The sequence below is a fragment of the Haliotis asinina genome, chromosome 7, assembly GCF_037392515.1.
Source record: "Haliotis asinina isolate JCU_RB_2024 chromosome 7, JCU_Hal_asi_v2, whole genome shotgun sequence".
Classification (NCBI taxonomy): domain Eukaryota; kingdom Metazoa; phylum Mollusca; class Gastropoda; order Lepetellida; family Haliotidae; genus Haliotis; species Haliotis asinina.
The window spans coordinates 42357619-42369219 of NC_090286.1; the positions used below are offsets into that span (position 1 = coordinate 42357619).

An 11601-nucleotide genomic window follows, 5' to 3' on the forward strand; every position below is an offset into this window, starting at 1 on the left:
AACTCAGCAATATTATCATTAAGCTCATGTCATTGGTTAAACATCAACTACATGGTTTTACGATCTGTCCATTATTTGTTTAAGGCCGAACTCAGCAATATTATCATTAAGCTCATGTCATTGGTTAAACATCAACTACATGGTTTTACGATCTGTTCATTATTTGTTTAAGGCCGCACTCAGCAATATTATCATTAAGCTCATGTCATTGGTTAAACATCAACTACATGGTTTTACGATCTGTTCATTATTTGTTTAAGGCCGCACTCAGCAATATTATCATTAAGCTCATGTCATTGGTTAAACATCAACTACATGGTTTTACGATCTGTTCATTATTTGTTTAAGGCCGCACTCAGCAATATTATCATTAAGCTCATGTCATTGGTTAAACATCTACTACATGGTTTTACGATCTGTTCATTATTTGTTTAAGGCCAAACTCAGCAATATTATCATTAAGCTCATGTCATTGGTTAAACATCTACTACATGGTTTTACGATCTGTCCATTATTTGTTTAAGGCCGAACTCAGCAATATTATCATTAAGCTCATGTCATTGGTTAAACATCTACTACATGGTTTTACGATCTGTCCATTATTTGTTTAAGGTCGAACTCAGCAATATTATCATTAAGCTCATGTCATTGGTTAAACATCTACTACATGGTTTTACGATCTGTTCATTATTTGTTTAAGGCCGAACTCAGCAATATTATCATTAAGCTCATGTCATTGGTTAAACATCAACTACATGGTTTTACGATCTGTCCATTATTTGTTTAAGGCCGAACTCAGCAATATTATCATTAAGCTCATGTCATTGGTTAAACATCAACTACATGGTTTTACGATCTGTTCATTATTTGTTTAAGGCCGCACTCAGCAATATTATCATTAAGCTCATGTCATTGGTTAAACATCTACTACATGGTTTTACGATCTGTTCATTATTTGTTTAAGGCCGCACTCAGCAATATTATCATTAAGCTCATGTCATTGGTTAAACATCAACTACATGGTTTTACGATCTGTTCATTATTTGTTTAAGGCCGCACTCAGCAATATTATCATTAAGCTCATGTCATTGGTTAAACATCAACTACATGGTTTTACGATCTGTTCATTATTTGTTTAAGGCCGCACTCAGCAATATTATCATTAAGCTCATGTCATTGGTTAAACATCTACTACATGGTTTTACGATCTGTCCATTATTTGTTTAAGGCCGAACTCAGCAATATTATCATTAAGCTCATGTCATTGGTTAAACATCTACTACATGGTTTTACGATCTGTTCATTATTTGTTTAAGGCCGAACTCAGCAATATTATCATTAAGCTCATGTCATTGGTTAAACATCTACTACATGGTTTTACGATCTGTCCATTATTTGTTTAAGGCCGAACTCAGCAATATTATCATTAAGCTCATGTCATTGGTTAAACATCAACTACATGGTTTTACGATCTGTTCATTATTTGTTTAAGGCCGCACTCAGCAATATTATCATTAAGCTCATGTCATTGGTTAAACATCTACTACATGGTTTTACGATCTGTTCATTATTTGTTTAAGGCCGAACTCAGCAATATTATCATTAAGCTCATGTCATTGGTTAAACATCAACTACATGGTTTTACGATCTGTCCATTATTTGTTTAAGGCCGCACTCAGCAATATTATCATTAAGCTCATGTCATTGGTTAAACATCAACTACATGGTTTTACGATCTGTCCATTATTTGTTTAAGGCCGCACTCAGCAATATTATCATTAAGCTCATGTCATTGGTTAAACATCTACTACATGGTTTTACGATCTGTTCATTATTTGTTTAAGGCCGCACTCAGCAATATTATCATTAAGCTCATGTCATTGGTTAAACATCTACTACATGGTTTTACGATCTGTCCATTATTTGTTTAAGGCCGAACTCAGCAATATTATCATTAAGCTCATGTCATTGGTTAAACATCAACTACATGGTTTTACGATCTGTTCATTATTTGTTTAAGGCCGAACTCAGCAATATTATCATTAAGCTCATGTCATTGGTTAAACATCTACTACATGGTTTTACGATCTGTCCATTATTTGTTTAAGGCCGCACTCAGCAATATTATCATTAAGCTCATGTCATTGGTTAAACATCAACTACATGGTTTTACGATCTGTCCATTATTTGTTTAAGGCCGAACTCAGCAATATTATCATTAAGCTCATGTCATTGGTTAAACATCTACTACATGGTTTTACGATCTGTTCATTATTTGTTTAAGGCCGAACTCAGCAATATTATCATTAAGCTCATGTCATTGGTTAAACATCAACTACATGGTTTTACGATCTGTCCATTATTTGTTTAAGGCCGAACTCAGCAATATTATCATTAAGCTCATGTCATTGGTTAAACATCAACTACATGGTTTTACGATCTGTCCATTATTTGTTTAAGGCCGCACTCAGCAATATTTGAGCGGTCCATTAATAATCGAGGCCAGAAAATCCAGAGATCGACATCATGAGCATTGATCTGCGGAAATGGGACACGATGAGATGTAACCATAGTTAGCACGATAAACCTGTTATTTCTAAACAGATACACCACCCAACAACGTTTTTGTTTATTTTACAGTATTCTGCAGCGTAGTCTTAAAGTATTTTCTATAACAGTATATTTTCTCGTTCATATCCAAGCAATGCCAAAATGAAACAATAATATAGGCGCTCATCATGCTTAAGGCTAGAGTTCATTTCCTCCCAAGGGCGTGTATAGTCCTCTTGTAGGGTCCCAAGTCGACATATTGCTGGAATATCGCTGGAAATAGCGTTGAACCATGCTTACTCACTCATTCATCCATTACTGTAGATGACAATGTAGTGTGTCTCACAGTCCCTGAACCACATTATTTTCCCTACTGCCAAGCCTTCTCTGAAAAACCAAAGCCTTAAATGAAGCAAGTCTAGATTTGATCAGGTTCTGAATCTCTTGTTTCCCTGGAGCCGCTTTTCAAGTAAAATGGACTTGCTTGTTACTATCAAAATTATATATATCCACAGACTAAGCATTAGTCTAACGAGAATGCCACCCTATGAATCTCAGAGGCTTCGTCGAGATAAGTAGAGCGACCTGTCTTGACCTGCTTATTCAGGCATGACATGTGACACGGTGTGTGTGCAATAGCCAGGGTATAATGCGTGTTCTACTTTCCCTACAATACATTGTCAACTCGACATGCGCATTCAGTACCCACCTGTGTGAGGGGACAGAAACCTGATGCAAAGTTAACACAAGTGCTGGAAAAAGAAGTAGACATCCCACTCCTTCGCACTGACAGAGAAACAAAGGTAGGTCTTTCTTTACTTCACAGAGAGAGAGACAGAGAGAGAGAGAGACAGAGAGAGAGAGAGAGAGACAGAGAGAGAGAGACAGAGAGAGAGAGAGAGAGAGAGGGGGGGGGGCTCCATCTGGGTTACAGAGCATTATGTTTGCCTTTTTAGGCAGGTAGTTTCCTTGTAGAGGGGTTTACGCCCACGTACACACAGTAGGAAACAGGCGTGCTACGTGCTGTGACCACAGCTACTTACACCTCTACTTTGTGTTACCTGTTGTCAGCTCCTTCCACTGATAGTCTAAGAGGTACTATATGGTGCTGAGGATCTGAATAATTTCATAACCTTTCACCACTTTAGGAGAACACTCTCTTTTCCGTAGTTCGATGTTGAAACCCAAATGGGTTACAATAGCAGACATGACATTAGACAGTTTTTCAGAACTGATAAGCTGTGTATCTGCGTACATTACGCAAATACTTATGTGAAACATCAACTCCTGTTAAGTGTTTTGTAAATACTCAGTACATTATATCTTACTTGCGTAGTCACAAAAACGCCAATTCTTAGCTTAGAGGTTACTTAGGATAGATCAACTGAGGCATATCGAAAGGTTCTATATCATCACATGAACTTGGTATCTTGTAGTCTTTCTTATCGTTTCTCATATTTCTGATAAATAGCAAGCACCTAAACCAACATTTGAACACCTCTTACACCTACGTTTACAGGGTCAAAATACCCAAATGAGTTCGGGTCAGGTGGGTACAATTTATTTGGTTACTTAAAGGCAAATTAATACACCCACTTGAGATGAACACAAACGAGTACATCACTCAGTGACCCAAAACATTGTCCGTAGCCCTATCATTAGTCTGAATAACTGTTCCTGAACCGCGTTGTTGACAGTTCTGCCACCTCACATGGCCTCATTTACAGTTTAAACTATAGTTTGTTTCTATCAAAATTATATATATTCAGAGACAAAGCGTCTAGCATACCATTTGTTTCTTCTCTGATTGGAACCATCCGTATATCATAGCAGCGAATACTCCTTATACTCCACGGGGTAGCCTGGTAGTTAAAACATTCGTTCTTCATGACGAAGGACAATTCACCAAATGGATGCATTTCAAGGAGTCCATTTCCGATGTCCTGAATATTGTTGTAATAGGTAAAACTATACTCCTCTCTTTTAAATGTTTCAGATGCAGTTTTGTAACATCCCTAAAGTGCCTATGACCATCCTGGCACTTCTCATTGCTGCCCTCGAAGGATTGCCAACTCAAGATGAATCAAACATAAGTATGCAGCGGATCATTCAGAAAGACTTATGCACGGTCTAATCCTAATACAGTTCAGCCTCATTTTAAATATATGTTAGGTCGGCCAGAAAGTCGTTAGCCTTACTATGATCTTGATGTGCAATTTTTTAAAAGCCTCAAGGTTATTTGAAGGAATCATAAGCAAAGCCATATCCTAAATTTCATATACTTTGGTAATGTGGTTAGAGAGATATTTGTTATCAGAACACTTTGAGGTACAATATTTCTAAACAAATTGAAAATGAAAAAAAAAAACGATCACAAACATTGTATATTCAAGCTGGCCGTATTTACTACAATGCGAGCTGAAAGCGATTGTAGGTTCCAGTTGTATTACATCTAAGCCTGATTCTGGCGGACTTCTACAAACACACAAAATGTTTTTTTTTTCATGTTTTGTTTCTTGAAGTTAGTGATGCTTTATTGCAGGTCTAGCGTTTTTTTAGAAGTGCCTAGATATAAAGTCAAACAAAATGGGATCGTGAAGCTGGTACATAGCTACACCAATCTGCCGTTGACAGATAATATGTAGAAAAATAAAACATAAAAATAGCTGCATTTGTATCATTTCCTTGGTGAGACCGACTACTTTTTGACCGACTCTCTACATGTGAGAAGAAAGATCTATATATCTAGTTCTCTAGTTAGCAGCTGTTCAGGTATTATATTCAAAACCGACATGTGTAGTATAGCAATAAATAATGAGGTGATATAGCATGCTGCTCACTCTTCTGACTCTCCTGCCCATTTCAGAACGGAGTAAAGTTTTGATTCTCGGAGCCGGGGCGTCAGGTTTGGCTGCAGCAAAGACTCTGACCGAAAAGAACATCAGCGACTTCATCATCCTTGAGGGTTCGGGCAGGATCGGCGGCAGAGTCAGGTCCGTACGATTTGGAGGAACCACTGTGGAAACTGGGGCGAACTGGATGGCTGTTCGGGAAAGAAATCCTTTGTGGGGTATTATTCAGAACTTCAACGTGTCCGGGAAGACATCCGATGGCGACAGTGTGGTCATAAGAACCTATGAAGGCACTGATGTCACGAACACGGAGGGCGAGTTGGCATGGCGCAAACTTGCGAAATCTCAGATGAAAATGAACAGTGTCATCAAGAGAATGCAGGACCAAAAGACCGAGGACATGTCTATACGGTCTTGCCTTGACATAGGAAACTGGCATCCAAAAACCCCCGTGGAAAAGGCTGTGGAGATTTATGACTATGATTATGATTATGGAGCTATTCCCGACGTTTCTTCTTGCTATTTCCACGGAAGTCAAGAACATGTGGATGACAGTTTCTATGTCCGTGACGACAGGGGGTATGAGTTCATACTGAAGAAATATGTCGAGAACGCCCTGCCAGAGAACGATCAACGAATTCTCCTAAACGAAACTGTTACTGCGATCAACTACACTGACGCCAACGTGACTGTAACTACCGTCAGCGGGAACATCTTCGTCGCCGACTTCGTCATTGTTACCTTTAGTATCGGTGTACTGAAGAGCGGTTCCGTGACTTTCAATCCTCCCCTACCAGACTGGAAGGTCGACAGCCTGTTCCGAGTCAGACTAGTGAACTATGAGAGCGTGTACCTTAAGTTTCCCGATACATCGTCAAGGTTCTGGGATGATACCGAATTCATCCTCTACGCTGACAAAACACGAGGAGTGTATCCAGTGTGGCAGAACTTAGAAGCTGAAGGACTGTTTCCGGCTGGAACTAATATTCTCCAGATGGTGACCTTTGGTGAGGAAGCGAGCAGAATAAGTCGACTTACTGTCCGTGATGTAAAGGATGAGGTAATGACGATTCTGCGGAGAGTCCACGGTAATGTTACCGAACCTGAAGACGTATTCATGACGGGCTGGTACAACAATCCATTGTACAGGGGATCCTACTGCAACATGGAAACAGCAGCACTCATTCCCAGAGTTGTAGATGCTAGAACGGCACCCGTTGGAAGGATTTATTTTGCTGGGGAAGCTTTCAGTAGGGATGTACCTTGTTATGTAACAGGTGCTGTTCAAAGCGGAATCGTCACGGCAAAGAAGGTAACCAAATGTTCGAAAGGAACGTGCGAGGTTTATCATTCGGGAGAAGCCGGTCCCAGTACCCAGACCCCAACGGTCGCAGCGTGTCCTTCTGGCGGGCCCCGACAGGACGGAGTGACAATGGCCATACTTGTGTCCATGCTGGTGCTTATTGTTTCATGTACATAGTCACTGATGTATCTAAATTTAACATACGATTGGAATACTGATATAAACAGATTTGAAAATGGTCAGGATGTATTGTAAACATGCCTATATAAAACATTTTTAAGACCTTGCTGAATATTGCTTTGTTGCAAATCTTATTGGTACATCATAGTTATGAAGTGTAATCATCCATTGACTTTCAGAAAGTTCAAATCATCTCTCTTGTCATAATGTTTTGTATCTTGCCACTGTCAATTTTAAAGTCGAATCACATGAGGCCGTTCCACATTGTTTTGTATTTTTGCATTATTGAAAAATCAGCTAGTGGGGTGAGTGAGTGAGGTTTAGCTTTATGCAATATCACGGCGAAATGGGCTTGACACATTGTACCCATGTGAGGAATTGGACGCTGGTCTTCGGCGAGACGAGCGAACGCTTTAACCACTGGGCTAACCCGTCGACCGTCACGTTAAACTACGTAGCATTTTCGGAAAATTTCGAACTCAGATATATATTTGGAAGTATGACCTAAATGTATAAGATATTGAATAGTGTGACAGTAAAATGATGGCCCGGGTCGCTTCGACTCCTTTTCGGTCTGACAAACGCTTCTGTCACTTTGATCGTTGAAAAAAACTACAAAATATATACTCCGTTGACCTCTGTCAAGTACCTTGCGTATCGCTAACCCGCTAATTTTATTTCCATTTAAAGCTTTCTATAATTTTACCATCCATTCTCGGACGAACTCGGGACATATGCCCGGAACAAAACAAATCTCAAGCTATATACAAGCACCAAACAAGTAGAGCACACCTTTCTATATTTTATAAATTTAGGCCATACTTCTAAACATATATCAGAGTCGAGCGCCTATGTCAAAGTTTTCGTGCAGCGTGACGCCATGACTGAAGCAAAAATCAAGCAGAACGACATCGGCATTTCTGGCTTCTTCTGTTATTTACAATGTATGCGATACAGACATACAACCATACACAGATCGTCATAATCATTCTGATTACTTACATCTCGTATTTATGCACAAACGATCCCTGAATCAAGAGAAGAGTTCGCGCAAAATCTTGTGTGCCCATGTGGAGCCGCCATTTTGAAAGAAATCGTCCATCGGTAGTGATGTCACACGTCAATATTTTTGCACATATTAGGCAATTTCTTTGAGGTGAAGGTCGGTTGAACAAGTGTATACATATTCGCCCTTCCATTCAGATTACTCTTTCAGTATTGTGATGTATATTTTCAGTATCTACATTTAGCCTTGTTCAACATGTCATACGTGGATATAGGGTATGCGTTTTTATTCTTTGAAAGTTTTTGATTATTTGAAGAATATTCACAAAGGAAATTGACACATTTGGTGTCGTATGCCAGATTTTAAGCCTTTACACAACTGTTAGAAGATCACACGTAGACATTACTGCAACAGGTGCTTTAGTTCCTGTGATGTACAATATTCAGTACGCTGGAACTAATATTGCAGTTACATATGAACAGGTTAATAAATTCAACGATTTAATTCAACCTTATAAGTAAAACTGATAATATTAATGAAAATGATTTATACATTTTATGAAATATATAGGCACACTTATTTAAAGTTGTCTTGTTCACTGAATAGGTCTGTGTCGTTTCATAGACAAGACAATTATGAACATTGATTGACCAGGTGCGATTTTGTCAAAAAATGTTTTTTTAAATTCATTATCACTGTTTTTCGATCATACAATGAATTCAATTTCGATTAAAACATTGTGATAGCAGATAATCTAAATCAAACAATATTTTTACGAAAATTGTTTAATTTTGTTTTAATTATATATACATATATATCATGTCTTAATTTTGACTAACTTTACGTCCATAGTTCCATACTAAAAACGATCTTTTTGTACCTTTCCTTGCACACTTATGAAGAGGAATAGTTACATAACCATAAGAAGGAAATATTTTATCCTATATGAATATTCAATGAATATTCAGGTGCTGTGAAATATAATTATCATTTTTCATTTACGCTGAATTGATGCCTAACGGGTGCGCGTGTTGTTCACAATAACACACGCAGTATAAAACGTCTAATTGTTGATTTATTCATGGCACTATTTAAATAGTTAAACCATTCATATTGTTAAAAGAGTGTTGAATTCTGCCAGAGAAGCCGAGACCTTTTTAATGGAAATTAGGTGAGATATATACTAATCAGCAATCCATTATCGTCTAAAGTTTTCCGACGTCACAAAATGCACAAAACACAAAACATGAAATGACGTCAACTAAAAAAGTTGTATGAATTTCAGTCATTTCATTACATTTGAATATGTGTCTGTTACTCCGTTAATAATGGGTCCAAATTAGTTAACTTATATGTCTACACAAACAGGAGAATATGGGAATCTAAGAACTCACTTATGTACCGGATATGGTCATCCAAATCACTATTACCTGTTTTCTCATGTAGTACACTGGCATCTTTTCTCATATACTGTGGAACTACCAAAAGGTATCCGGACACTAATAATTCAGGTACTGTTCGCGACAAACCCAAGAGTTTGACGAGCGGCTTCTGAAACAGACCACTTCTGTGGTGTAGTTGTTAGAGCGCCGCGTCCGTTTGGAAACCCAAAAGACGTGGTACTTGTTGGTCCCTTCCCGGCGCTCGGCATTAATGGGTACAACAAAGGCTGGTCGGCTCTGAGTCAGTCTAACGAATCTGAGTGGGATATTTATGCTTAACTGTGTCATGACATCTCAGTGAGCTAGCACTATAAAACCAGCATAAATCTGGGTTAGAACAAGCAGCCACACATACACCCGCATGCATGATGTCATATGAGTGAAATAGTCTTAAGTACGACATCAAACCCCATTTGACCTCATCTCTGAAACAGGCCAATTAGCGGAAGGAGGGCACAAAACCAAGTCATGAGACCTTACACTACCTTGTGACAGTCAGCCACAGAGACGTCAACAAGTACACTCGTTGGATGTTGATAATCTGTATTTAAAACTACCACATTGCTGGTACTGCTATTTACAATATTCACATGTATGATTTAACGAGTCGTAGTGCAACAGGTTGTGAAGACTAACCATGCATATGCGACGTGACGTCCATGTTAAGTCATTTCCGATATTGTTCTGCTGGACGAGGGGAACTGATTTAGTGGAGGACGCGAGGACATGATAGATCTCGTTTGGCTCACATCGAATTGAGATTACCTGTGTACGGAAACTGAGAAGGTAAGTAAGGATGCAACTGCACAATATGCGATCGATTTTCACTGACTGAGCTGTTGTGTTGTGACATCTTCTGAATGAATCCGGAACACTTGGTGGATGGTGCATTCTAACTATTATTGACCTGACTAAGTGTGTTGACAGCCCAAACTGCATTATTTAGTAAATGAATGAAATATAGTACTATAGTTTTTCACATACAATTATAATCGTGCTCAAGGATACTACACGATATCACTAAATAAAACAACAAGACAAGACAAAACAAAGCAACTAAGATAGAAAAGCAAACCCAAAAGACAACAAAAAACAAACAAACAAACAACAACAACAAAGAAAAACAATAAAAAATAACAAAACCAAAGGATCTCGATGATCAGGAAATGAACTCTATTATACATCCAATCTGATTTTGCGATAATATTCATTGCTCATATACAGGTAAGGAGATATGTATCTAAAGCATTTACTATGGAATATCAGTGGTGAGGTATCGCTACCATATTAGTCGTATATGTACTCTTTGAAAACACGTATATCTTCTCATGTATACAATATTCTCATCACGTTATGTCATGCATTAACATACGGCCAGCGTAGTATACAAGTCATGCATAGGACAATGACGTTTTACATGCACTCCTCGTTTACTGATGGTGTCTTTCATATATGCGCATTTAGCAGTTAAACCTTCAGTGTTTGAAAATCAGAGACATGCCGTACTGTATTTTCTTGAGTCATGGTAGAATACAGTTTAGACGCAAGAGTAGGTTTGACTGGCGAGTGGAACTGTTGGATAGAAGGACATGTTTACCCTCCTTTTTCATAAGCTACTGATGTCATCGTATAGTTTCAGTGGTCGTTCCGTATATGTTCAACCAGACAGTCGAGACTGATGTATTTTTCTAGCGTTGCGTTTCCACACCTTGATAGACATCTGAGGAAGAAATTATTTCTCGCGAAGGTCTTAGCCACTAAGAGATGCCTTACCTGGCATTTTACTATCATGGAACAAATACAGATTTGCTCATAAATAAATAATCTGATATTAATTTAATTATAGAAATTGCGAATGTCCCACAAAAAGGCATCTTGGGAGGGGAGTGTGTTATAATGTGTTGTTATATCAACATTGCAGCATCCGAAAACCGTAAATGAAATGATCAGTTTCCACTGCAAGAATACAAGCCAGGCAGCTAATGATATATTAATACATTTTGCTTTTCTGAAAAAATGTACATATACTATGAAACTGTCTTGTTTACCTCTACGTCCCAAGTTCTACTTATAATGAGTAGTAAAGGGATTTTTTAAACATAATTAAGTGGCTCGAATATTAACTACGGTTAAATATGAATACCCATAACACATAATTCTTTACAATTACTGTGCAATGGGGCATACGAACATAAACTAGCCATCCTGAACATGCTGTGTTCGTTTTTATGCTTTACGTGCATCGAACAAAGCATACAAAAATACCAT

At 38.3% G+C, this 11601-nt stretch overlaps 1 protein-coding gene across 1 annotated transcript; it reads left to right on the top strand.

Annotated features, from left to right (window-relative positions):
* Window positions 1-3250: 3250 nt before the first annotated feature.
* LOC137291021 (uncharacterized) lies at window positions 3251-6993 on the top strand. The gene is made up of 3 exons (XM_067822266.1): window positions 3251-3353; window positions 4547-4643; window positions 5417-6993. Exons 2-3 carry the CDS (start codon window positions 4547-4549, stop codon window positions 6880-6882), a joined length of 1563 nt encoding a protein of 520 aa, XP_067678367.1. The 5' UTR covers window positions 3251-3353; the 3' UTR covers window positions 6883-6993.
* The last annotated feature ends 4608 nt before the right edge of the window (window positions 6994-11601 follow it).

Excerpts from the sequence above, each read along its gene's own strand:
- LOC137291021 (XM_067822266.1), top strand. The coding sequence starts at position 4,547 with ATGCAGTTTTGTAACATCCCTAAAGTGCCTATGACCATCCTGGCACTT. Across the intron at positions 4,644-5,416 it reads TCAAGATGAATCAAACATAA|AACGGAGTAAAGTTTTGATT; the intron begins GTATGCAGCGGA and ends TGCCCATTTCAG.